At 39.6% G+C, this 25,779-nt stretch overlaps 2 protein-coding genes across 5 annotated transcripts in view; one reads left to right on the top strand and one right to left on the bottom strand.

Annotated features, from left to right (window-relative positions):
* Positions 1-398: 398 nt before the first annotated feature.
* On the top strand, positions 399-25,293 carry angel2 (angel homolog 2 (Drosophila)). Of its 3 annotated transcripts, XR_006374897.1 has the most exons (10): positions 399-568; positions 2,064-3,076; positions 4,067-4,287; positions 4,677-4,746; positions 4,995-5,425; positions 5,529-5,664; positions 6,431-6,500; positions 6,990-7,120; positions 22,601-22,772; positions 23,716-25,293. XR_006374897.1 is itself a non-coding variant. In XM_044169061.1 (9 exons), the coding sequence occupies exons 1-9, from the start codon at positions 519-521 to the stop codon at positions 7,819-7,821; spliced, it is 2,283 nt and encodes a 760-aa protein (XP_044024996.1). In that variant the 5' UTR covers positions 401-518; the 3' UTR covers positions 7,822-9,761. The 3 variants fall into 3 exon arrangements, 2 of the variants coding, with proteins under 2 accessions (XP_044024996.1, XP_044024995.1); XM_044169061.1 differs by lacking the exons at positions 22,601-22,772; positions 23,716-25,293 and adding an exon at positions 7,658-9,761 and having other exon boundaries at positions 401-568; positions 6,434-6,500; XM_044169060.1 differs by lacking the exons at positions 22,601-22,772; positions 23,716-25,293 and adding an exon at positions 7,658-9,761 and having other exon boundaries at positions 402-568.
* The window catches only part of vash2 (vasohibin 2), a 32,325-nt gene continuing 22,902 nt past the window's right edge, over positions 16,357-25,779 (bottom strand). For both annotated transcript variants that reach the window (XM_044169097.1, XM_044169096.1), the window contains exon 9: positions 16,357-22,742. In XM_044169097.1, coding sequence (XP_044025032.1) covers positions 22,673-22,742 — 70 coding nt within the window. In that variant the 3' untranslated portion in view covers positions 16,357-22,672. The remainder of the gene's footprint in view (positions 22,743-25,779) is intronic.

The raw sequence follows: 25,779 nt of genomic DNA on the forward strand, positions 1-25,779 counted from the left end.
AGTGACGACGAATGGTTAGAGTGGTAAATTCGTAAAATGAGGCGTTTCTTTGACTTATTTGAAAACTGCGGAACCGGGTATTTTGCTGTTTTTGTTGTTTGTGTTACTAGCAGGCAGTCCACTGGAAAATTAAACCAATATTGGCGTTGTATTTCTTTAGCTTCACTGCAACTTCCGTTTTCCCGGTATGCTTTTTTCCCTTCTTCTTTTGGTCCAAGTAGCACAACGTGGTCTATGTAGCGTGTTAATATAAAACTGTAAAACCTACTTCAGGTAACGTCACCATATGACGTTACTCTGTCCGTCCATTCGCACTAGAAGCACTATTGTACTGTAAAAACTAGGAAACACGAGCTTAGCCGGAGTACTTGAAGGCAGCACAGGTTTCTGCGGCGCTTATTATACACGTTTACGGTGACGTCTTAATGTTGGGACTCATGATCTGTTGCTAGTTTCCGATTCAATTAAAACCAAAACCAGATTAATACAAAGACAATGTTTGATGACAGTAAATGTAAATGCATCCAAGCGGAAACAGAAAATATGTATCTTCCACTTCCGGAGAGAAGTAAGTTCGTGTGAGCTAGTCTAAAAACATAATGACATTTGAGTTGTGTTCATATTCAATGCGGCTAAAAACAGCTAACCTTAGACAACTGATTGTGGCTAGTAACTAACATTCGCATTTTTTTTCACAGCAGCAACATAACGTTAACATTTTTGTCAAAGTTCTCCTAAGGTTTTTAAAGTGAACTTGTTGAACCCCACATAGCCGCTAGTTAGCAGCTAATTTAGCTACTTCTGGCTGCTTTTACATTTACGTGCTTTCAGTTATCGAGAGCTGTCACACTAAAACGTTACACTACAAAAAAATAGACTTTAAATTTAACTTGTTCTGTTGTCTCTCCACCGTCTGTTTCTATATTTTCTAGGGCTGAAACGATTAGTCAGTTAGTCAATCAACAGAAAATCAATCGACAACAATTTTGAATCATGAGTAATCGTTTAAAATACCAGACATTATCTAGTTCCAGCCTCTCAAATGTGAGGATTTGCCTCTTTTCTCTGTTTTTAAATCATTGTAAACTGAATATCTATGTTGTCTCTGAGAACTTGTGATGACCATCTTTCACCACATCGGATGTTTTTTTCAGAATAAACAAGTAATCAGTTAGTCTTAAAAGATAACTGACAGGATAACAGATCAAAATAAATAAATAATCATGAGTTGCAGCCCTGAATGTTTGTAATAAACTTTGCTTCTTTTCCTCCAATCTTCTTATTTTTCTTGCATCTATTCACCTTCCCTCTGATCTACTCTCCTACCAGTTTCACATGGATAGGGCTGCTACTAACGATTATTTTCATTATTGATTAGTCTGTTGATTAATTGATGAATCCTTATGTTTGGTCTATAAAATGTCAGAAAAACACAGGGATGTCTTCAACTCGCAGGTTTTGTCCAGTGAACTAGAGCTGAAACAATTAGTCGATTAATCAGTTAGACAATTGTCAGAAAATGAATCGGCAACTATTTTGACAATATTTACTTGTGTAAGTCATTTCTTTAACCAAAACTCCCCAAAATTCAGTGGTTCCAACTGGTCAAATGTGAATATGTGGTGATTTCCTTATATTGTCTGTGATAGTAAACTGAATGTCTTTGAGTTTTGGACTGTTGGTCGGCCAAAACAAGACATTTGAAGACCACACCTTAGGATATAGGAAACTCTGTTGGACATTTATCACCTTTTTTTTTTTTTTTTTAACTTTTTATAGATCAAATGAATAATTGATTAATTGAGAAAATAATCTGCAACAGTTCAGAACCCAAAGATCAGTTTAATATCACATAAGACAAATAAGAGCTGCAAATTCTCACAATTGAGAAGTTGGTTTGCCGTTTTTGCTTGAAAAATGTCTGTTATCAAAATAGTTGCTGATTTATTTTCTGTTGATCCACAACTACAAGATTGATCAACTATATGCTTCAGCTCCACGTGTTGACACCTCTCTCTCTCTTCATCAACTCCCCTCTAATGTCTCCCTTTTCCTCCCTCCAGCCACCCTATGTTCCTCCGCCAGCTGAGCTGCTCCGGCTCCTACTTCCTTCCCCGCAGCCGTCCAGCTCTCTGCAGGGCGGGCTTCAGGAGCAGCGGTGCCTCCTCCTCCTACCTCCGCCATTTCACCCCCGCTCCTCATCCATGTTGGTCGGTGCGGGGATTTCCCCCCTGGCCTCCTCGACTCCATTACTCCCACTCAGCAGCCCGGCAGGTCTTCTCTGGTAGGACGTTACACCCTCGGAGCATCCACCCTGGTAACTTTGGCGGTAGTTTGCGTTCGCTCCACACCTCTGCCGGCCTCATGATGGAGAGGTCCGACAGAGACAGAGAGCCTCCTCACAAACGGAGGAAGAGTGCAGAGGAGAAGAGGAGTGTTGAAGAAAGAGAAGGACACAGAGGAGGAGCAGCAGGGGTGACAGGAGGCAAGGCCAAGGATGGAGGCTCTAAGAGGGAGCACCATCACCTGGATTCCAGCGCAGACAGCCGCCCTCGACCAAACCACCGCATCAAAGGTGGCAGTCAAGACAGAGGGAAGAATGGAGCTGGAAAAGGTGTCAGTAGGGAAAACAGCAGAGATAAACACGTAGAAAGGACTAAAACTTGGAATAAAGACAGACAACGAGAAGACAGCACCGGACGAGATAAAACCCCAAATCGAGGGAGGAGCGCACATCAGCAAGGAGAGCATAAAGCTTCACAGCCTGCAAGGTCTAGGACTCAAACCCCCAAGTCAAAACCTGAACAGGATACAGTTCACATGCACAAACTCAACCCCTGGTTCAAAGAGAGGGGTACAGAGGAGCAGGGGGGGTGTGAGAGGAATACAAAAGGACCAGAGGGACAGTTAAGGTACAGAAGTAGTGATGGAGGGCAGCGGACGGGGCTTCTTTCCCAGCCTTGCAGCACCAGTCTCCCCCCAAACCCGTGGGAGGTAGCCGGAGCCAGCAGGCAGCCTCCTCCACCTGGACCCTGCCCGCCTGTCAGACAACAGGACGACGTTAAACCAGTGAAATGTAAGTTCACTCTTTGCAGGAGGTTTTGCATTATCAAACTCATTAACTACAATTTATATTATACTGTATAAGAGCACATGTTTATAGTTTCACCTTCCAGTCGTTGGTTTTAGTTCATTTTATTGTGGGATAAAAATCTACTTACAAAGGCGTGAAACGTCTTTGAAATAGGTAATCCATTTCAATGAACAATTTATTTTTTAAAATCAAAAATAGATTTGCTGTAAAAGCTCTACTTCTCAGTCCGTTCAATGCTCTGACATCCAAGACTTGAGTTGCCTTCTGAGTAGCTACTTTTTTCATGTGAGAAATGACCAAATTCACATTATTCTTTTCACATCGTCCCTGTTTGCTTGTTTTCTTCTCCTGCGAAGTAAACCTGCGATGTCTTGTTACCTTCTAAAAGTGGCTGGTTGAGTAAAGAAAGGAGGAGGATCATTTGACCGGAATATACTTTTGCTCAGGTCATAAAGTTACTGATTTTTGGATTCACCGTGACTATCCAGGTCTTATAGTCAACAAGCTCTTTAATCTGTTTTAGGCTAATTCAGGAAAAAAAAAAGAAGTTATTTTTATTTTGTTTCAAGATTTTTAATAGCATATTTGCCATTAGTTGATAGTTCGACAGCATAGTGAGACAAGAAACACAGGGAGAGAAGGCTGGAATGACATATTGTCAACCACATACGATGAAGGATGGTCATTTTTCTACAAACAAAATGTTATCTCGTTAGAAAACAATGAAAGATGCTATAATCACATGAAAATACACATAGTGGCTTTACATCCTGAAAGCCAGCACTCATTGTAATGTGTAACTTGATGTCACAAACATATCATCAGGAGGACATTGTTGTAAAGCTGTGGATACTAGTTTGTCATTAAATAATTTCTAGTAAATCACTAGGACATGAGGCCTCCTGGGTTTTCTGTCTGAAACTCTTCTCTTGATCTTTCCTTTCTCCGTCTTCCTCGCCCCTCTCTCCTTAGCTCTACAGAGACACTGGGAGGCCTCGCCTGCCTGCAGTACCGACCTCCAACCACCAGGGGACAGCACAGCGTTTGACTTCTCAGTGATGTCCTATAACATCCTGTCTCAGGAGCTGCTGCAGGACAACGTCTACCTGTACCGGCACTGTAACCCCGGCGTCCTGCCCTGGAGCCACCGGCTGCCCAACCTGCTGGCTGAGATCCAGCAGTACGACGCTGATGTGAGTGGATTAGATCACAAGAAAGAGATCCCTGTGAGGAAAAGATGGCTGTTCTAGCAGAATGTAGCAGTAAGATACAGGATTCAAAATGATATACACTATATGGCCAAAAGTGTGTGGACACCCGAATATTGCACCCATATGTGATTGCTGCTTCATCCTAAAACCAGGGGCATTAACATGCTGCTGTGAAAACCTCCACTCCTCTGGGAAGGCTTTCCAGGCAGGATTTGAGCATTAGTGAGGTCCAACACTGATGTTGGGTGATAAGGCCTGGGTTGTAGTCGACATTCATGTCAAAGGTGTTGGATGGGGTTGAGTTCAGGGCTCTGAGCAGGCCGGTTAAGATCTTACACACCCAAGATTGATCAGAAAATCTCTTTTTCTAGATCCTGTGTCTTCAAGAAGTCCAGGAGGACCACTATGAAAACCAGATTAAACCTGCTCTGCAGGCACTAGGTATTGTGTGTGTGTGTGTGTGTGTGTGTGTGTGTGTGTGTGTCTCCTCTTTGTGACCATCAGTATGATGGAAAATATTTAAAATACACAATGTATTTTCATGTTTGTACTCTTTGCAGTAAAGGTGCTTTTATTGCGAAATTAACTTTATGCATGTGCTTGTTTGGGTTCATATCGATATCTGTGTGTTTTCTCCTTTTATTATTCATTTGTATATTCGTGTGTGTGTGTGTGTGTGTGTGTGTCAGGTTACCAGTGTGAGTACAAAAAGCGAACAGGAAGGAAACCAGACGGTTGTGCTGTTATCTTTAAAACCTCCCGCCTGTCACTCCTTTCCTCCAATCCCGTTGAGTTTTTCCGCCCCGGCGACGCCCTCCTCGACCGGGACAATGTGGGATTGGTTGTGCTGCTGCAACCTAACGACGCCATGGGCCAGTCAGATCCCTCCGCCTTCATCTGCGTCGCCAACACGCACCTCCTCTACAACCCTCGCCGTGGCGACATCAAACTGGCCCAGCTGGCGATCCTACTGGCCGAGATCAGCCGGCTGTCCAGCCTCCCGGACGGGGCGACCAATCCGGTTGTGCTGTGTGGGGATTTTAACTCCACCCCCCGGAGTCCGCTGTACAGCTTTCTGACCACAGGCTGCCTGGAGTACAGAGGACTACAGATCGGCATGGTGAGATACACGCACATCAGTGCTGAAAGAGTAACAGCTTTCTGACAGTATGTGAAAGTGAAGACTGACTGGTTTTTGTGTGTGTGTGTGTGTGTGCGTGCAGGTGTCCGGTCAGGAAAACAGTCCCAGAGGTCAGCGTCTCCTAGAGTCTCCAATCTGGTCTCACAGTTTGGGAATCAACCATCAGTGTCAGTACAAGAACAAACCCACTGCGGAGTCGTCCTCCAGCAGCCCTACAGGTACACTCACTGAACGAAACTACACTTATCGTACGCTTTAGTTTATCTTAAGACCCAGCTCACAGTCCAATACTTGTTTAGGCTCATGTATTTAAATGTAGTGAGGGAGAATAGTTTAGTCGTCATTTAAGCTTCATTCAGTCTTAAGTTATTTAGTTGTTGATTATAATAGTAGTGGTTTTTGTTCTATTTTAGCACCAGGCTAAGATTTTCTCAGATTATTACTTATGCAGTCTAATTTAGTCCTAGTTTAATTAATATTCGGTGCAAGTTGTTTACTTAAAGCAATAGTTCGACATTTTAGGCAATATGCTTATTTGCTTTCCTGCCGAGAGTTAGATGAGAAGATCGATACCACTCTCAGGTTTGTACGGTAAACATGAAGCTACAGATAGCAGGTTAGTTTAGCTTAGCTTATTTTAGTACAAAGACTGGAAAGAGGTGGAAACAGCTAGCCTGGCTCTGTCCAGACGTAACAAAGTCTGTCTGCTTATATCTCTAAAGCTCTTTAATTAACACGTCGTTTGTGTCTTGTTTGTTTAATACGTACAAAAACTGAAGTTTGAAACTTGAAGACGGTTTATGTTCTGCATTATTTCTTGGCCGCACAAGGACAAGAGTGGTATTAATCCTTCTAGTGCTCCTTAGACTAGTTTTGATGTGATGTGAACTCAGATCAGGTTGGATGCTTGGTCTAAATAATGTTTAGTTTATTGTTTAGTTTGTCAGCTGAATGTCGAGCCTCATGACTGCCTCTCTCTCTCAGCAGTAGAAGGAGCGATCTCTAATCTGACTGTAGAAGATCTTGCCACCAAAGCTGCTGCCGCTTTTAACACGTAATGTCTCTCTCTCTTTCTGTCTACTCTCTATTCTTCTTACCTTCATTCCTCTCTCAAAGTTGTCGACCTATTGTTGAATACTTAATTCATCTGACTGCAAACAATCGCAGCAGTTTTTACAGCTGCAGAGTGTTGAAATGTTGCAAAAAACAACTAATTACTATCTCTTGAATGAATCCCAAAATATGCATTAAAAGTCATTCATATTAGTTATTCAGAAAAATCTGTTTGCTCAATCACTTTTATATCAGCAAAAATCTGTTTCTGCCTCAAGCATCAATACTTTTTAATAATTCATCAAATTCATACGTTCCTGTTCATTTTGATTTGATAATCTGGACTAAATAACACAGAGATCTAAGGCACTAATTTTATTTCTCTCTAAAGTCCAAGTATAAAGCAGAGTCTGCAGTCTTAACCAACACACATTCTAACCCTGTGTGTGTGTGTGTGTGTGTGTGTGTGTGTGTGTGTGTGTTTCTTTAGAGCGAGGATCGAGCACAGGCTGAAGCTGCAGTCGTCCTACCAGCACCTCCTGACGCCTGATGGAAGACCTGAGATCACTACCTGTCACTCCCGCACAGCCATGACTGTGGATTACATCCTGTACACTCCCGGTACTGACACACACACACACACACACACACACACACACACACACACTAAAATCACTTTTTCAATGCCTTTCCTTATTAGGGCGTTATCATTATTGATACTGGTGTCGATACCTGAGTTTAGGTATCAACAAAAATTATGCTCTTTTTTTTCAGATACCTTACTTCTTCCACAAATCTTTTGTTTAAAGATTAGAGAGATTAAAGAAAATAATTCAAACTTTTAAAATGCATCTGTGATTAAAGCTGTTTTAATAGAACTGTGCCCAAATCAAATATAAACTCCTGATTTAAATCAGGAAATATCTGATCAAGACTCAGTAAACAAGAAGGAGACAAAGAATCTGACAAGTATTTGTGCTGACTTTAAGAACCATTTTAGCAATTTACTCTTCTCTTTCTTTCTGTCTTCTTGCGAACTTTTGTCATTTTTCATTTTTTCTTTTTCCTCTCATTCCCTTTTTCCCCTCTATCTTTTATCTTGTCACACTACTATCTCTCTTTCTCCCTCTCTCGTTTCCCTCTGTTCTCCTCTGGAAGAATTCATCACACCTCCTTCACTTCCTGGTGGGCGGGGCCTCCAGCCGCTGGGCAGGCTGTCATTGGTCGGCCAGTCGGAGCTGGAGGAAGTCAACGGCCTGCCCAATCAGTATCACTCGTCCGATCACCTCCCTCTTCTTGCTCGCTTCCGCTTCCGGCGCTGACCCGGGGTCGTCGGACAACCAGCTAATTAACAGTGCAGCTCAGGGAAGATGGGAGAGTTTAAGATGTCTGTTGAACACACAAAATAATCACAATTACGTTCAAGACGGCACACACACGTGCCGCCTGGACTTCAAGAAAAAGGATTAAGGTCAGCACAGGTACACATATTTTGGTTTCCGTGCGGGGAACAAACTGTCTTTTAGAGTCTTTTTTTTTTTTTTAAACTCTTCTGGCTGGTAAAATCGTGACGTCCAAGGAGAGACTTTATCCACTTTAATACTCTGTAATATCTTAAATACACTTCAGTAATTTAATTTGATGTGATTTCTAAAAACTGCAGTGTTGCTAAAGTACAAAATACAAATACTTTAATGCAGCATGTCCAAATGTTTTCTGAATGCTCAGATTTTGGACAACACTGATGGCTGAAATGTGTCCATTTTGGGCATGTTGCATTTAAGTATTTGAGCTTGAGTATTGTTGAAATTTTTAGTAGGGCTGAGCAATTAATTGAAATGTCATTGAAATTGCTATATGGCCTACTGCAATTTCCAAATCGCAATAGTCTGCAGAGATGTCCTGGTCTACACATCAGATTGTACAGACTTAAAAAAACCATCTTTGTTTGGTACAGATCCCTGCAAAAATCACAACATAATCATTTCACTATGTTTTTAAATGAAGATGAGAATAATGATGTAAAAATTATGATTCCCTCTAATATCGCAATTGCAATACCAGTCAAAATAATCGCAAGTAGATACTTTTTTCAAAAGCGTTCAGCCCTAATTTTTAGAACAATTTCTTTTTTAAAGTTGAAAATCTACAGCGTTTTAATAATTCTACAGGTTGGGTGTCCAATTTTCAGATCATCTTCAGGGCAGAAGGATGACATTTCAAGAAAAACAAATTTATAATTTGTTATTATCACCTGTATGTGCAAATATCAATCATACTTCACTTCCAACACCAACATTTAATTTGATTCTTAACTGTTCCGTTGCTATAGAGAAGGTCACAGTTTTTTTTAATCTTGTTTGTGGAAAAGTTCGTTCGAAACAAGTTCAGCACTTCCACTTGTACATAAAACAGTTTTCTTTCAAGAATTCATGAAGGGATATATTTTAAAATATTTAATTTTTTAAAGAGTGAACATTATCACTTGAAGTTAAATTGCTGCAGATGAGGAAAGCTACTTGATAACTTTGGCCTTGATAGAGGGGCAAAGCAACTAACATCGCCCCCCCAGTTATTTATAGACTTTTATTGTTTAAGTTCAGTTAAGACATTTAGCTCCTGTTTGGAGCAACTGGCAGTTAGTCCAACATCAGAATATCATCATAACTGTACAGTACATTATAATGAAGAACAGTGTGGCTTTTCAAAAAAGAAATCAGCATTTTCAAAGAGTGCCAATAGGTCGCCGTGAAGTATTTAATTATGAAAAATGCAGAGTGTTTAGTTCATATTTTAAAGCTTCAGACAAGAGACAAATGCATGAAACAACTGTTGAAGAGGAATTTAATTACAAAGCCAAACAGTTTGGGTTATGGAATCTGTCAATTTCCTTGCACCGATTTTAAAGTTGCCCCTTAGTGCCAAAATGCTGTTTTAATTTATGATATTGCTTCACATTTACAAAATATTTAGAAACTTGGATGTGCTGTACATTTCACCTGCCGATTCAGCCTGTAAAAGGTCTTATTTTGTCAACCAAGAACTGTAAACGGTACTAGAGAAGGAATTTAGTGCCATCTGTCAAAAAGAATGGTGAGATGAAACATTTCGAATGTACTTGTGGACATTTTGCTATGATTTCAGACTTACACACAATCAACAAACAACAAGGAATGGATATATTTTTCTAACATTTTGGAAAGAGATTGCCATTTTTGGACAGTTTACAGTTTGTAAATAAAGGACTTGTGTTTTTACGTTACCTGTTGGTTTAATGTTGTCATCAGTGTCGATGTCATTTAACTCGAACACACACGTGCTGCTTAAAGGAATACAGCGACTTTATAGGAGTTTGGTTTGTTTGTCACCAGGACAAGCAGGAAGGCTTTGGCTCCAGGATCTTCATCGTGTCCCCAGCTCATGTGTGCATTTACTGCCGAATATGTTATCAGACTTTTTTTTTTTTCCACGTTTGTTTCTAAAGAAAGAGGACGTTTTTTCTTGCTCGTTTATAATGAGAGTTGGCTAGTTTCCCCTGTTCATTTGTCATTGGAGAAATGGCTGTTAAAATCAGCAGACAGCTGCTTTGTTCCAATTCATTGTTCTACAGGGAGTTCAGCTGTTCGTCCTCTTCAGTCTGAGAGGATGGAGGTGATTTTCTCATATCCATGCATAATGGGACACTGCTGGTTTTTATGTTTAGTTCTAAATGGAAGTGGCTGTATTTTCTGTTGTTTTCTAATGTCTAATCCCATACAGGTGTGTGTGTGTGTTTCATGTTCTTACATCCCAGTGGGGACTTTAACCTGAATGCACACTAACCTACGGGGACTTGTGTCACCGTGGGGACAAAAATTGAGGTCCCCATGGGCAGAGACTGCTTTTTGAGGGTTAAGACTTGGTTTTAGGGTTCAGGTTACAGTTAGGTTAGGGTTAGGCACTTAGTTGTTAGGGTAAGGGGCTAGGGAAAGCATTATGTCAATGACTGTCCCCCATGGGGATAGTGAAACAAACGCATGTGTGTGTGTGTGACTGTGACAGATGGTTGCACCATTTACCTTGGCTCTCCTCAGAAACACTGTGTACTCAAGACTCAGACCTCTTGGTATTCTGCGCATCACTCTGCACTGCAGCAAGACACTCGGCTGGATCTCAACAGGCTTCACAGACTCCCTTATGTCTGTTTTTATAGAGTCTGCAGGGGCCAGATTTCAATACCTTGATTGCTGTCATCCCAATTCACAGGCAATAACATTAACTGGGGACTCAGTGTCATATTTTCCTGCACTCTGTGCAAATTGAGCCTAATAAACTGAAAGCAACCATTAAAAAATATACTGACAATAGGTGGCAAAAGACAGTAAAAAATAAATAAATAAAAAAACAACACACCTGAGTATTCAGCCAATTCCCCTCCCTTATCCTGAGAGAGACAGAGATACTAATACAACACTAACAACACTAGTTGGATAGATAACAAAGAAAACTACATTTGTCATTTAGTCCAGACTGGGCATCTCAGAAGAAAAAAAGGTGATTTGTAATCATTAAGGACATCATTAGTGATTTTAATCAGCAGTAGACCCTCATACACAGTGACTGAAAGACACGTAAATTATATTTATCATTAACACTACAAATGTCAATCCCAGATTTCGTAGTAAAAACACAAATTCTTTGACAAAAAATTACTCAAGGTCCACTTACTGGCTTTTAACTGCATCTCTTAGTCTTCCTCAGTTGATGGAGATTGCTCAGTTGTCATCACATAAACCTTAGTATGAGAATCAGAATCAGAAATACTTTATTGATCCCCGAAGGGAAACTCTTTGTTACAGCAGCTCGCCTTTACGTCAGTGCACACAGGAGAAAGTACTAGCAAAAAATATAATACAATACACTATAAAACACTATAAAAACAGATCAGAAAATAAATTAAGTACCAGGTGGGTATAAGATAAAATAAGTGTGAAGTACCAAGTGGGTTTACCGGTTGATGATGATAATACAGTATAATAATAATACAATGTAATAATATAAGTAATAAGCAGAGGTGCATGTACTGTCGAGTTAAGTGTAGCTTATTGAGATTATTAAGATATTGCACAGCAGTAATGGAGGTCTATAATATCAATATCAATAAATAGGAAAAACTAAAATAGGAAGACTAAATATTGCACAGGAGTAATACACAGAATATTGCACAATTATTTCAAGTATGGCAGAGATGTAATGATCAGTGTCCAGTTTAGTGACCTAGGGTCATACAGACTGACACTCAGAGGGAGGAGTTAAAGAGTTTGATGGCCACAGGCAGGAATGACTTCCTGTGGCGCTCTGTGATGCTTTTTGGGGAATAAAAAGGAAAGCTAAAAGTTGGAAAAAGTAAAACGACGAGACGGAGCTACGGCAACAGGCAGCATGCGGGCTGGCGCATGCGCACTATTTTGATATATAGCGGTACTTAGTTTACTTATTATAGTTAGTTACTATAGTAAGTGTCTAAGTACTTTACTAAGTATAGTAATTTCGAGCTTTTCCAAATTTGGTATTGACTTTTGTGCTGTTGTATTGTAAGGTGTTTCTATTATTTTGTCCACCTCCTGTATATCAGTGAGTGTAGATAGATATTTCTGTCCAGATCACCAGATAGTTGCTATCTGATGTCTGTCAGCTCTGTGAGGCTCCTCACGTGGTTTTTACTGCAGAAAATCATCAGAGGTTTGTGCTCATCAGATTTCTTGGCTGCATCCCAATAAACTCAGCTGGCGTCCTGCGGCAGGTTCCTCAGAGGAAACCAGAAATAATTCTCTGTGGTTGTTTAGTTTATGAGCACTAGATGGCAGCAGTGGACTTTGTGTTAACCAGTGAGGGTGGACAAACTGAGAAAGCTGATAGTTTGGTGAAATAAAGTCTGTTTGGAACATACTGAACCTATGGATGACCAGTGGATTGAGACGTTTCTGTGGATGTTATTTGATGCTGTGAAATCTTGTCACCGTTTGAATCCATTAAAACCAACATGAATTCACACTGAGAGACTACGGGCAGAAAATGTTTGATTCTTAACTGTTACTAGCAGAGGGCTTTGTTTCTTCTCACCTCACCTGGATGATGTTGCAGGTTTCTGGCACACACCCTCCAAAGCCTCCTCTCACATTTTACAGATGTCAAAATAACATAAACATAACTCTTCTTTTATTAAGGTTATAACAAAGATGAATGCAGCGTAGGATTTGAACTGTTGTCATAACAAATCCACAATGTTAGGTGTTGCACATTATCAGGAAATATCGTGCATTCATTATGTACACAAAGTAATTGTGTTTTCGCTCTCTCAGTAACTTAGAGAGAGAGGATTGTGGTGAAGAGAATGTTTGCATTGAAAATTTGCTGAGGAGACAGTGCACATTCATCAATTTTGACATTTTTAAAATATCAATGCGCTGGAGTTAGCTCATGAGCTAATTAGCTCCATTATCTACCTTTGCCAGATCACAAAACACAGACTTGTGCAGTGTTATTGTAAAGGAGCACATTTCTGAGCCGTGCTTGGACCTGATCCATGTTGTCTTCTTCTGTCCACAAACCGCACCAGCTTCAGAAAGATCTGGGAGAGTACTGAGCAGCCAAGCTGAACAGTCGCTGTTGTTGTGGAGTCTATCCCCTCTTCTCATTTCTTAGTTTGTACATCCTCGATTCCTTTCCTCGCCTCCTCTCCTTGCGTCTTAGTCCCTCCCACCTGAGATGCCAGCGGAGGAGGCAAGGAAGAGACACGAGGAGAGAGGAGTTGAGGCAACAGGCATTTAACAAAATGAGACGTCGTTTTAAAGCGGCGTCCTTTAAATATTACGTGTGGCACAGCTGCATCATCTGTCCATTGTCACGGCTCTTTTATACGTCACTTGTGCCGAAATGGATTCCGCAACACACCTGTGCATCCTCGCTCATAGCTCCTCCTCTCTCCTTGAGATGTGTTTTACACGTCCTTCAAGATGGCGCGCTGAGATCGATTTCCGAGTCACAGGCAGGAGGACGGAGGAGAGAGGAGACGAGGTGGCACAAAACAGAGAAATGAGAAGAGCCTTATGTAGACCTGATGTGTGATTCATTTTTTTAGAAGGTGGAAGTCAGCTAATGTGTGAAGCTACCACAACACTGCAAAAGAGAAGCTAAATTTAGCCATGAATAGCAACTTAACACCGCCTGAAGATCTTGTTTTTACTGCCCTCCGGTGGCACAACTTCTTAGTTTGCTGCAGTGATGTACAGCTGTACTCCAGGACACTGTGACATCACTGTTGGATGTGGTTACAGGTGCAACAGAGTGCACCTCTGATCGGTGGAATGATGTCATTGCGATTTTTCTTTTCTGGTTTTGAAACCAAAGCTTTTGTTCCTCGAATGCTTGTCGATCGGAGCAGAACCCTTCATTGTTGAGCATGCTGTTGAATGCGAGCAGGTGCTGTGACGGAGCATTTGGAGCAGAGGTGGAAAATGAGTTTTTGAGTTGATCAACCCCCCTGTAGTTATGATGTAAGAAATTATAATTGTGGCTGCTTGAAGGACAAATAATTCAAATCAAAATGTAAAACCAATTAGAGACTGAATTATCTTTATTTTTTTTTAGATGTTTTGAAAAGCTCTGGTGGCTTCTTCACCTTGACAGATCAGTCAACAGCTTGATCGTCACAATAGAGAGGGAGGTGGGAATAATCTCTGCTCTCACTCTCTCTCACACACACACACACACACACACACACACACACACACACACACCTACATCATCACAGCCCATCAACAGAAACACACACACCTACATCATCACAACCCATCTACAGAAACACACACACCTACATCATCACAACCCATCGACAGCAACACACACACACCTACATCATCACAACCCATCGACAGAAACACACACACCTACATCATCACAACCCATCGACAGAAACACACACACACCTACATCATCACAACCCATCGACAGAAACACACACACACCTACATCATCACAACCCATCGACAGAAACACACACATCTTCATCATCACAACCCATCGACAGAAACACACACACCTACATCATCACAACCCATCGACAGAAACACACACATCTACATCATCACAACCCATCGACAGAAACACACACACACACACACACACACACACACAGCGAGGTGAGCCTCCCCTGCCTTCTGATCCCTAAGCTGCTGCATAGATGAGAAATGAAGGATTATTTCTATAAATCTGCTGCCTCCATGTGCTTGTCTAAAACACAAACACACACACTCACATCTGCAGTGGCACGTAAGCAGATTATTTTAGCAGAAGCCAGGCAGTAGCGTGGTGTGAGTGTATACAGGACTGTCATCTAAACAGGAATAACATCATTCAAATCGTAGTTTTCACTGCAGCTTCCTCGTGTTTCTCTTCTGCGTCTTCTTCTGTTCGTCTTGAAGTTCATTGTGTTTTAGGAAGGTTTGCAGAGAGTGGTGTGCTCTTTTTCAGCAACATCCTTCTTCATATTCATACAAATATTCACATTCACACCACAGCTCTGATCATTAGAGTCTTTAGAGTCTTGCTGTTGGCCACTGAGCAGATTTACAGGGCTGAGTGCCTTGCCAAACGGAGCAGAGAGAGTGTGATTGGGAGGTTGTGAACTGGCAAACTTCTTGTCAAAAGAAGGTCCTGTTGTTTTACTTTTACCGCAGTCTCCTTGCAGTTTTTAAATTTTTTTTCTGTAACTGAGTTGTTTACATTTTCACCTGAATTCTTCTCCTTCTCATCTTCCTTATCTGCAGTCTGAACGCTGCGTCATGTTGATCCTGAGCTGTTTGCTGCTGACAGTGGAGGGATTTTGTAACGCAAGGCTTTATGTAGTGTTGTGTTTGAGATGAATTCCCCCAGGAAAGAATGAATAAAAATCAATCCACAAACTAACTACTCAGCCAGCTTTTTTAGTTTTCCTATCGGTTATGATGTAATATTTTACTAATATTACACTGTAATAAGTAAACAAACTCTAACAAGTAAAAGTAGTATTACCACAATGTAAAATTGTGGAATTCAAACTTTTTATACTAGTAATTACGTTAGTTTTAATGTGAATTGTACTTACAGGTACTTTAAACAACAGTTAATGTAAAAGTAGTTCCAATAGTGCATTATTGTTGCCTTTAAGTTTTTGTAGCTGGTCCATATTTTGTAGCTGTGCTTTATATTCAATAGAGCCTAAATACTGGATTTGTGAGGCCAATATCAATATTTTAGAGTTTTCAAAAAACGACAATATATATCAGCCAACATTTGTTTTTAAAAATGAACACAAAACATTCACATTTTTGACAAGGATCCCTTAAATTTGTTTTTGAGACTTGTGACCTAGACATGTACTGTACTGAGTGGAATATTTTACAGTGTAAAAATAAACTCATCAATGCTCTCTGGTGGACAAACAATGAAACATTTAAACCACTAAATGACCTCAAACATATCTTTGGCGCTTCTGTACCACAATTTGTAGTCACTTATCAAATGTCAATACCAGTATATCTGTGATAAGCTAAAGACAGCCAGTAATTCTGGTCCTGCCAATTTAAGGCTCTAATGTACAACCGGCTAATTTAATGTAACACATTCAAAGAGCTCGTAATAATTAATATTTTGCAAAATAAACTTACAAGTAGCTGCAGTCATCAGATAAATGTAGTGAAGTACAAAAATAGATGAGTCCTAAAATGAAACTACAAGTACCAGAAAAATGTATGTTTTGTATTTATACTTCCTCTTCCAATCAGTCAATCAATCACTTATAATCTATAAGTCAATGTGAAAAGTAAAAGAACGCACAGTTAAAAACATAGATCATTTATTAAAAGAACACATGCTGCTACAGTTGTTGATAAAAACAGCTGCTGTCAGACCACTGATGAACAGCAGGAAAGTTACAATAATAATATTGACGAGGGGGGGGGGGGGGTAACATCATCTCCTACTATTGATCTCCACAGGAATACAAAACCACACCACGTCCTCACAGAGGGAACCTGGACGGACTCAACAGCGCTCTTTAAAAATAATAAGTGTGAGTGTAGGCCAGCTCTTCAGCGCTCTGTGGTGTTTCCACATGTTAAAATCATCACTCCGAGTTCCTCGGCCCCGTCTGTTGGCTCCAGTCAGTCCAGTGAGCTCTGTTCGATCGGTTAAGACGCTGGCTGAATACTGTTACAGTGGTTTGGAGTTCAATTCCCACACATACACACACATCACACTGAATTTTTGCTCGTCTTATGCCATGTCAGACTCAAGAGTTTGACAGAAGGCTGACTGTCCCTTTGTTCTTAGCAGCACAGAGCAGATCTGTCTGCTTTTAAATGTTCCTAACAAGAAAAATGTTTCCAGAAACGGGCAAAAAGAAGGGCAACGAAACAAATGCTTTGTCACAGAATTTCAGAACATGTTTGAACAGGAAAACAAAACCAGTTAGCCAAACAAGAAGGGAATAGTTGTGATTGTGAATGACACCTTTTAACAAAAAGCTCTAAACTTGTTCACTGGTAAATACAACTGTGATGACAGAATCAGTCACTTTTTTTTTGCACAATGCACATGGGCAACTCCACCAAACAACACACACCAAAGACACAAAGTCAAAAATGAAATAAAGATATGCTTATCTGATTAAACTTATACTGCTGAGGCACTGGAAGCTTCACATTGACATTTTTAATGTCAATCAAATATCTTTATTTCAGACATTGTCTAGATATGTTGCTCTTAATTTGGTTCTCCTTTTGGGAGGAAAAAATAACTAATTTTTTCAGCAGCCGCAGTGCACAAATACAAAATGTCAAGCAAATTTTTTTTGTCCAGCGAACATTTCGAATTTCATTATCATATGCAAGTCAGCTAGCGTGTAGTTTCTATAGAACAGAGAGACCAGGTAACAGAATTCATGTTAAAATCATAAAGTTATATTATTGACATCACCGCTGCAAAAATGGACCTGTAGCAAGCCAAAGCAGAGATTTAAGATCTTTGTGTCGTCAAATCCGTGTTAAAAGTTGCCTATTAATCGCTGATTTTAGAACAGACTACAGTACATTTTACAGTACAGTCACTTTAGGACTAAGATGGAGTTGAGAAACGCGTTATCAGCACTTTGGAAACAAATCAAAAGGCCATCAAAAAGAACACCTGCTACAACTACAAGGTGTTCTTTTTTTAACAAATGTTTCTCATTCAAAATGATAGCGTACAATCAATGAATCAAACCCAAATGTCTTGATAAAACAGAAGTAAAACCACAAATGTAATCTTATTTAAAAAATCCAACCAAAAAAGAAAACATTCAATAAGATAAATTGTCAAGCACAGAAGTCTCTATTGCGAACTGACATAAAAACAGATTTCAGTTGCTACAATGAGTATCACTGTTTCAGGTTGTGTTTTGTCATTGACTCCGGTCACACTGAACATGTCGTAGTTTCTGTGTCCCGGCTGAGCGGTCAGGTAGTTTGTCACTGTTGTTGGGTAAAATCTCCAGAACTGCAGTTTTGATGTTTGTCTTTAACTCCAAAGTTGTCATGGTCATTTGTGCGTCGAGATAAATTTGTGAACTTTAGGTCCTTGGTAACTGTTGAATCTCCATTTGTATAGATCCAAAAATACATGAACATCAGTCAGAAAATATGTGGTAGTCTTTCCTAAAAAATGTACTCCAAGATATGTTGCTTCTTCAGTGTGAAAATGCATCAAGTCTTTGTCTGTTTGTCCACAACACCGGTGTGAAATAGGATTTTGAAGAAAAAAAAACAAAACAAAGCAGCTTTGTGCTTCTTCTGTATGCTAACAAACATCAAGCCTTTAGAAAGTATCAACACTTAACCTTCAGTACAAATATTAACACGCTGAGCTGGTTGGTTTGTGCCAGAGTTGGAGATGTGACTGTCCAGTCTCTGTCTCTGGGCTGTGCTATGGTCCACCGCTGGCAAAACATCAGAAATATGTAAAATTATTCAGCTTTTTCTCACAGCACCTTGAATCAGTGATAATGGCTCAGGCCGGATCTACTCAGAGGGAAAACTCTAGGTTCTGTGTTTTATACGTTGTGAAGAAAAGCTACCAGAAGGTCCTGGTTTTACTTTGCAAGTAGAATTATTCTAAATGACCAAGATTTATTTCTGTGCAGATTGAGCCACAAATCTTCCTCCTCCATCGCTTGAATTGTGGAAGACTAGGATTTTAGTTTTTTTGTCAAAACCTGCTCTCTAATACAGCGTGTGCATAGCTTGTTGTTGAAACAAAACCCTAGGATAAAATGTTTGTAGTTTTCAGTTGGCAAAGAAACCGCACAGGTTCTGTGAGATACCGTGAAACAAGAAAAGTGATAAAACAATCAAATGACAATATTCAGAAACAATCTCCTGAAACTCCTCCTGCTGACGATTGATGCGACCAAAACAACAAATCTCTCATTGCCACGTTTGGTTCCCTGGTGCAGCTTAACTGAATCCAGCTTGATTTTAGGACACACCATTTTTCTTCACGTTAATCCTCCAAATGAAAACTATAGAAGTCAGTTGTCGTTTTTTCAAGTATCCTAAAGACAGACAGTTATATCATCAAGTAGCCAAACCTTTAGAGAGCCAGTCTTGAAAGTTACTTTTTTAAATCATGAATTTAATCTGAACCCTTATTTTCTTCTCCCAATAACTACCCCCAAGGTGCCTTTGAGCAAGGCATCTAACCCCTTAATTCTGTGAATAGAGCTGGTCGGGGGGGAGGGCTGAGGTTGTACTTATAAACATATGTTGTTGTTTTTTTTTATTAAAACTGACATAGTTCTCAGTCTGAAGGCTTAAAACTGTACAGTACATTCTGTGGATGTAACAAACATGAATTTAGACATTTAGATGTACATACATATTTAAGTACAGTATCTGACAGCATGTGTTGAATATCTGTTTTGATTTCAGGTTTCTGTATTGTGTGATAAGAACTGAACACTGCTTTATCTCCGGCTTTAATATGTGATATTCTACAGTCATTTCAAGCATTTGTATCAGACTGGTTAAAATCAACTATGATTATCGTACTGGATATATGTGATGTGGGATTTAAAGCTTCTCAGCTTCTTCATCGAAGGCCTCAACAGGAGAATCCAAAAAACAATCAAATTCAAACTTGATTTGATTTTTGGACAATCCTTATGATACATCATGCATATGAGCGTAAACCGTGCATATAGTACTGAATGGATTCTCATAGGTCACTTGGTACCAAAGCTTCACAGAGTGAAAGGATGATTCATCAAGTTGCTCGGAGAACTTTCGTGGTTTCCCGACTCTTATTTGTCTCTGGCAAATAACTGAAAGGATGAGCTGCTGCTTGAAAAACTGCACTGACACAAACACTTTGACTTTTTAGGTTGTCAAATACAAAGCAGAGTGGATTTGCACCCTCATGTTACAAGGGTGTCCTTTGACTCAAAATCACAATTTCTGACTTCTGTTTTCAGAGTATTAAACCAAAAGGCAGTTTATTGTTCAGATTAAAACATGGAAAATCTCAATAATAGAAAAGTATTTTTGTCATTTTATGACCAAACAATTATCTCAGAGACCTCGAAGGGCCCTGACCTCGCAGTCCGTACTGCCTTTAATATCGTCTGACAGCGTGCACAGAGTGTTACATTCCCCTGCCACATAAATCTGTCCTGAATGAGGCCTTTGTTACAGAGTGTTCACTCAGCCAACAACATCTGCCATCACTCCTTGTTTGTGTGAGTGGACAAACTGGCTTCAGCTGAACCACAGCTGAATCATTTTATTTTCCAGCTGTGAAGGCAGCAGCAGGCTGGCTAACGGTATGTTAGTTTACTGTGTGAACAAAGGGGTTGGCTACAGCTGAGTTTGGTCAACACACACGAAACTCCGCTAGCCTTCTGCTAACTTGTTTTGGAAATACTAGTGATTGAATTTTGGAGATCAAGTTTAACCCACAATGTTCTCATTTGCCAAACATGTTGACCTATCAATTTATGTCTCTATTTATTGACTGTGTGATTGATGCTATATCATTCATATTTCAATCTTAGGTAATGTATCTTTAATTCTTTTTACAAACAATTACTGTCTAGACTAGTATTTTCCAAAATCTGAGCGACCACAAGTTGATTAAAGGGATGAGAAAGAAAGAAGGAAATGGTGTTACACACTTTGTTTTTTTTCTGATATTTCTCTAATATTTGCTTTTTTTTCTCTTATGTAATACTGAATATCTTCGCTTCTTCAGGCCTCTAAAAACCACTGGTTTGGATCAGTGGTTCCCAACGTTTTTGCCTTGTGACCCTTAAAATGAAGCCATGTCTACTTGTGGCCCTTCATCACAGGTTATGGATTCAGTGTGGATGAGCTGTGAGCAGTTCAACCAAAGAATGATTTTTCTTTTTAAAATTGTTTCATTTGAAGGACTTTTAGAGGCCTGAAGAGGTGAAAGTCACAATTTTGTGAAACAATAAAAATAAAAAAAAAATCTTTCTCATCCCTTTAATCAAGTAGTGAGCCGTCCAATTTTTCCTGTCCATGGGTCTAGATTAAAAGGTGCAACAACACAGGTAGAGTCATTTTTAGTTACTCTACCTGTAAAAACGTCCAACAGATGTTTTTTCCCTTGCAGTTACACAATAAATAACAGAAATCAATCTGTTAAATAAATAATGATGTGGACTTGATGATCGATCCATTCCACTTTTCTGTTTGAGGACTTTCTTTGATGTTCAGAAAGCTTGGATGGAAACAGAGCTGTGGTAATGTATTCAGTTGTGTCAACAGAGGGCAGAGGAAGAGGAGAATGGGGGGGGCAGGTTTGCCGCAGTGCTATAATGATCGTTCTCCGATCCTCTGCAGTGAATCCTCTCTACATCACTTCTTCTCTTCTCACTCCTTTCCACCTCTTTTCTTCTTCTTCCTCTCTTTTATCCTTCCCTTTCCTCTCTATCAACTGTGTCTGATTTCCCTGCATACTTTATTGAACGTCCTCTCTCTATTCTAGACTCCGATCAATAGAATCCACATATATATAGAAGTCTACTTAGTCATCGTATTTAAACTGCTGTCGGTTCAGGAAGGTTTTGGAAAAGTCAAAATGTACCTAAAACATTACTTGTGAACATTCCTTTAGTGATCTTTTTCTTAAAGGTGAAGCCAAAGTGCAAAAGTGAGCAGGCAAGTGAGAATAAAGTGGTATAACAACAACAACTACACCCGTGCATCTCCTGCTTTCTTCTGATCTCATGTTGGCTCGCCAAACACCGCCATGTTGGAAAACTTGCAACAAAATGAAAACCTGTAGTCATCACCACTCCCATCCCCGAAGGAAGATACGAACTGCCTAAACTTTCAGTAGTGAAATTGTGCTATAGAAGTGCCGTTATGATAAGTGATTATTAGACACAACAACATACAAAAACCACCAGCAAATTAATCTATTTTTAGTGTATTTTGTGCAAAGAGAAGCTATCTTTTTGTTGCGACTCTTCCACCATGGCTAATTGTCTCTCACAACCACTGAAGAATATGTTCACCTATTTGTATCAACAAATATCTACCCTTTCTTCTCTCTCACTTCCTGTTGTAGACCTTCTCTAAGACACATGGTCACCGAGGAGTCACAGAAATACTTGGTTACACCTGTTGTCAGGACACGACAGCTCTCAGTTGATTGAAATATGAGAAATCTAGAAACAAATTGATATGACTTCTTCTGAACTTATCCTACGTCAGAGGGTAAGCACTTCTGCTACATGACTGAAATGTGTCAGTGAATAAGAAAGACCACTCTCAGGCTGTGTGTGATAATGAGGCTGTTGTCAAGGATTCATTGCTACCAAACGGGTAAACAGGGTCCACCGTGACGTATTAAAACCAGACCAACTGTCACTTTTTGTCTGAGTCTCAGCTTCTAAGAAGTTCTTCTTGTTCAAGCTCAGAAAAGCTCTTGTAACATATTTTTGTGTGTTCATCATCCACCTTGTCTGTGTCAGATGAGGTGCTCTAGCTGCAGTGACTCCTCTCCTAAAAACATTGGTTGCAGGTAGACTCTCTTGGATCACGGTGGATGAGAAGGCTGGACGGATTTGGGATGATTGGGACGTGAAGTAAGGGATCAGATGCGGATCTGGTAGCCGTCGTTGAGAGTGCTGAGCTCCGGGGGTTTCCTCTCCACCGAGGCCGGCCTGGCAGACAGACGGACGGACAGATAAATGGTCAGATCACACTTACGTGCGTACTAAAAGCACCGTGATGGCATTGTGACATTTCTTCCTAAATGTTACACAGTAGAACTAAACTAGTGCAGACCTCAACTGTCTCCAAACTAATCATTGCATTATTATTATTATTTTTTTAATTTATTTTTTTATTTTACTATTAATCGAGTAATCATTTGGCTGATAAAATATCAAACTTGGGCATCAAAAAATGCCCATCACCGTTTCTTAGAGCCCAGATTTAAAATGGCTGTCAACAGTCAAAACCCCCAAAATATTCAGTTTACTATCATATAAGACTAAGAAATCCACAGATATTTGAGAAGCTGAAACCAATACATTTTTGGCATTTTTGCTTAGACAATGACTTAATTGATGAATAGAATATCAAAAATCGACTAATCGTTTCAGCTTTACTAAAAAGAACAAAAACGCTTGGACTTGTGGTATTTCTTGTGCTGTGGATATGAGGAAAGAACGGCAGCATTAAACCCAGAAACAAAGCATTTCATAGGAAAAAAAGGATTAAAGAATTAGAAATAGATGAAGGTAGAGGACGGAAGGAGTAGGAGGAAAGCCAAGAGCATGTTTCAAACGGGTCCCTACTTGATAACAGTGGCGGTAATGCCATTAAAAAGAAGCAATGCACCAGTAAAAAAGAAAAGTGCTGTAAAATAATGCAGGTTTAAAACCATTCACAAACAGGTTTGCAAATTTGACAAAAACATTCTCAACTCAAGTTCCAATTAATAAGCATTTGTTGAAGATTAAAGCATTTATTTTTGTCAAACTGCTGTTTCCAAGGTCCAGAATGAACTTTCAGGCTTGTAAATGTTTTATAAAAAAAAAGTCCAGTCAGTATATTTGTAAGGCACCAGGGACATGCAGTGCAACTTGTTGAGAAACATTGAATACAAATAAAACCGTTGGTTTCCTCCAGATTTCTGCAGTGCGCCTTAAAGTGAGAGAAAAGAGCGAGTAGAAGACATGAAGAAGATGGAAAATGAGAGAGAGATTCAGCTTTCTGTCATTTCTCAGTAAGAGGTTTGAAAAGTCAGAAAGTAATCAGATTTAATCCTCAATGCTCTTTCTTCCCTTCTTCTCCCTCACTCTTTTCTTTATTCTCTCTTATTTTCTTCAGTGATTTCTGCTAAGTAGGACACTTTCAAGCACTCGCTGTGACACATCAAGGAGAAGTGTTATTTGTGAAAGCCAATCTGGAGAACTGACAGCCTTTTATTCCTCCTCCTCTCCTCTCTCTATTTCCTCCCCTTTTTTCCTCTCCACTTCTCCCCAGCCTTTCTTCTCCTCTCTCCTCCTGTCTTCTTTCACATTTTCTTCCCTACTTTCCTCTCGTCTTTTCCGTCTCTTCTTCTTGCTCTCTGTACTCATGTCATCTCCTCTTTTTCTCCATCTCCTCTTTCCTTAACTCTTCTCCTTACCCTGTTCTTCAATCTTGCAGTCTATCGCTCCTATTTCTTTGTTTTATTTCCTTCTATCTTTTATTCTCTTTGACCATCTCTGCCCAGAGGGAGGGAGAGGTTCGCAGAATTGTATTTTAAAATCTATTTGAATGTTGTTTAATATATTTCAGACATGTTTTTTTCAAATGTTATTTCACTTAATTTAGTTTTGTGTTGTATTTGTTTGTGTATATAGCATGCAGTGCTAAAATAACCCTGTGCTGTTGAAGTGTCCGTGCTCTCAGCTGTTTAAACCAGCAGCAGATTATTAAACTGTCTCTGCTGGAGTTGTCTGTCTGAAGTGGCAACATGTTGTTAAGTGTATAAGTGCTCTGTTGATAACAGTAATAGCTTTTTAAGTACCGCATTCAAGTGGTTTAAAGTGGTAATGTGCTGTTCTGCTGTGTCCTGATCATTTCAACTGTTTCTCTGAACTGATGAGACGATTAAATTAAATTTTACTAAGATTAAAACAACAATGAATTGGACTGAACCCTGAAGGGAAAAGAAGCAGATTTACGCTAATAAGGAAACTTTTTCACATTGCACAACTCAAAAAGAAAAAAGTCCTTTCTCTAACTTGCATGCTTCTGTTTGGGCTATTAAATGTCCATCAAAGTTTCCAAATTGTCCAAGGTGACGTCTTCAAATGTCTTGTTTTGTCAGACCAACGGTCCAAAACCCAAAGAGATTCAGTTTGCAGTGATATAAAACAGGGAAAAGCAGCAAATCTAATATTGGAGAAGCTGAACTCTGAGCATTTTGTGCTTGATAAATAACAAACAATTAATCGATTATCAAAATAGTTGCTTATTAATTTTCTGCCGATGTATTGCAGCTCTCTAAAATACAAAATATAACATCTTAAAAATGACATGATTTAGATTATTATAATCATCAGAAAGGAAGAAAACAAGTAAGGAATCTTGTGAATTGCATTTGGGGTTTTATGATTTGCTTCAAATGATCTAATAACTGGTTCAGTTCTACATAATTTGATAGAAGAGATTATTTTGATTTTAGGTGACTGAAAAAGATTAAATGGAAAAGCCTTCTTTTTGTGTTACTGTTTTTTTTTTTTAAAAACACACACACACACACACACACTGAATAATTAGACAGTTAAGCCTGCTAGAGCTTCTCATAAGAAAGGTCATCAGAGTGGCACGTCAAATGGCAACACTAGGAATGTCACTAATTCTGGTGCAGTGTGTGTTGTGTGTGTGTTTGTGGTGACTGCAGTACGGCTGGGGTGCAGCTGTCAAGTCAGATTGTGTTACATCCCACCACACAGCTGACAGCACACACAAACACACTCAGCATCCTGCATGTGTGTGTGTCAAAGTTTCCCTGCCATTGAATCGAAGTGGTGAGTCACCCTGTTTTTAAGAGCTGCTAACCCTGAAAGAATTTCATCCATCTGGGTTTCAAATGAGTTTTAACACATTTTCTCATTCAACAATCGTTTCCAACAGATATTACATTCATTACATTAGACATGACTTAATTTACTCTTTTTACTTGTTTGACACTGCTTCAAA

The sequence above is a fragment of the Siniperca chuatsi genome, linkage group LG16 (genome assembly GCF_020085105.1).
Source record: "Siniperca chuatsi isolate FFG_IHB_CAS linkage group LG16, ASM2008510v1, whole genome shotgun sequence".
NCBI lineage: Eukaryota > Metazoa > Chordata > Actinopteri > Centrarchiformes > Sinipercidae > Siniperca > Siniperca chuatsi.

Bases quoted from the DNA above. Each gene is read 5' to 3' on its own strand.
- angel2 (XM_044169060.1), top strand. From the start codon at position 519: ATGCATCCAAGCGGAAACAGAAAATATGTATCTTCCACTTCCGGAGAG. The intron at 5,665-6,430 runs GTACACTCACTG...TCTCTCTCTCAG, and splicing joins GTCCTCCAGCAGCCCTACAG to CAGTAGAAGGAGCGATCTCT. The intron at 6,501-6,989 runs GTAATGTCTCTC...GTGTTTCTTTAG, and splicing joins GCTGCTGCCGCTTTTAACAC to AGCGAGGATCGAGCACAGGC.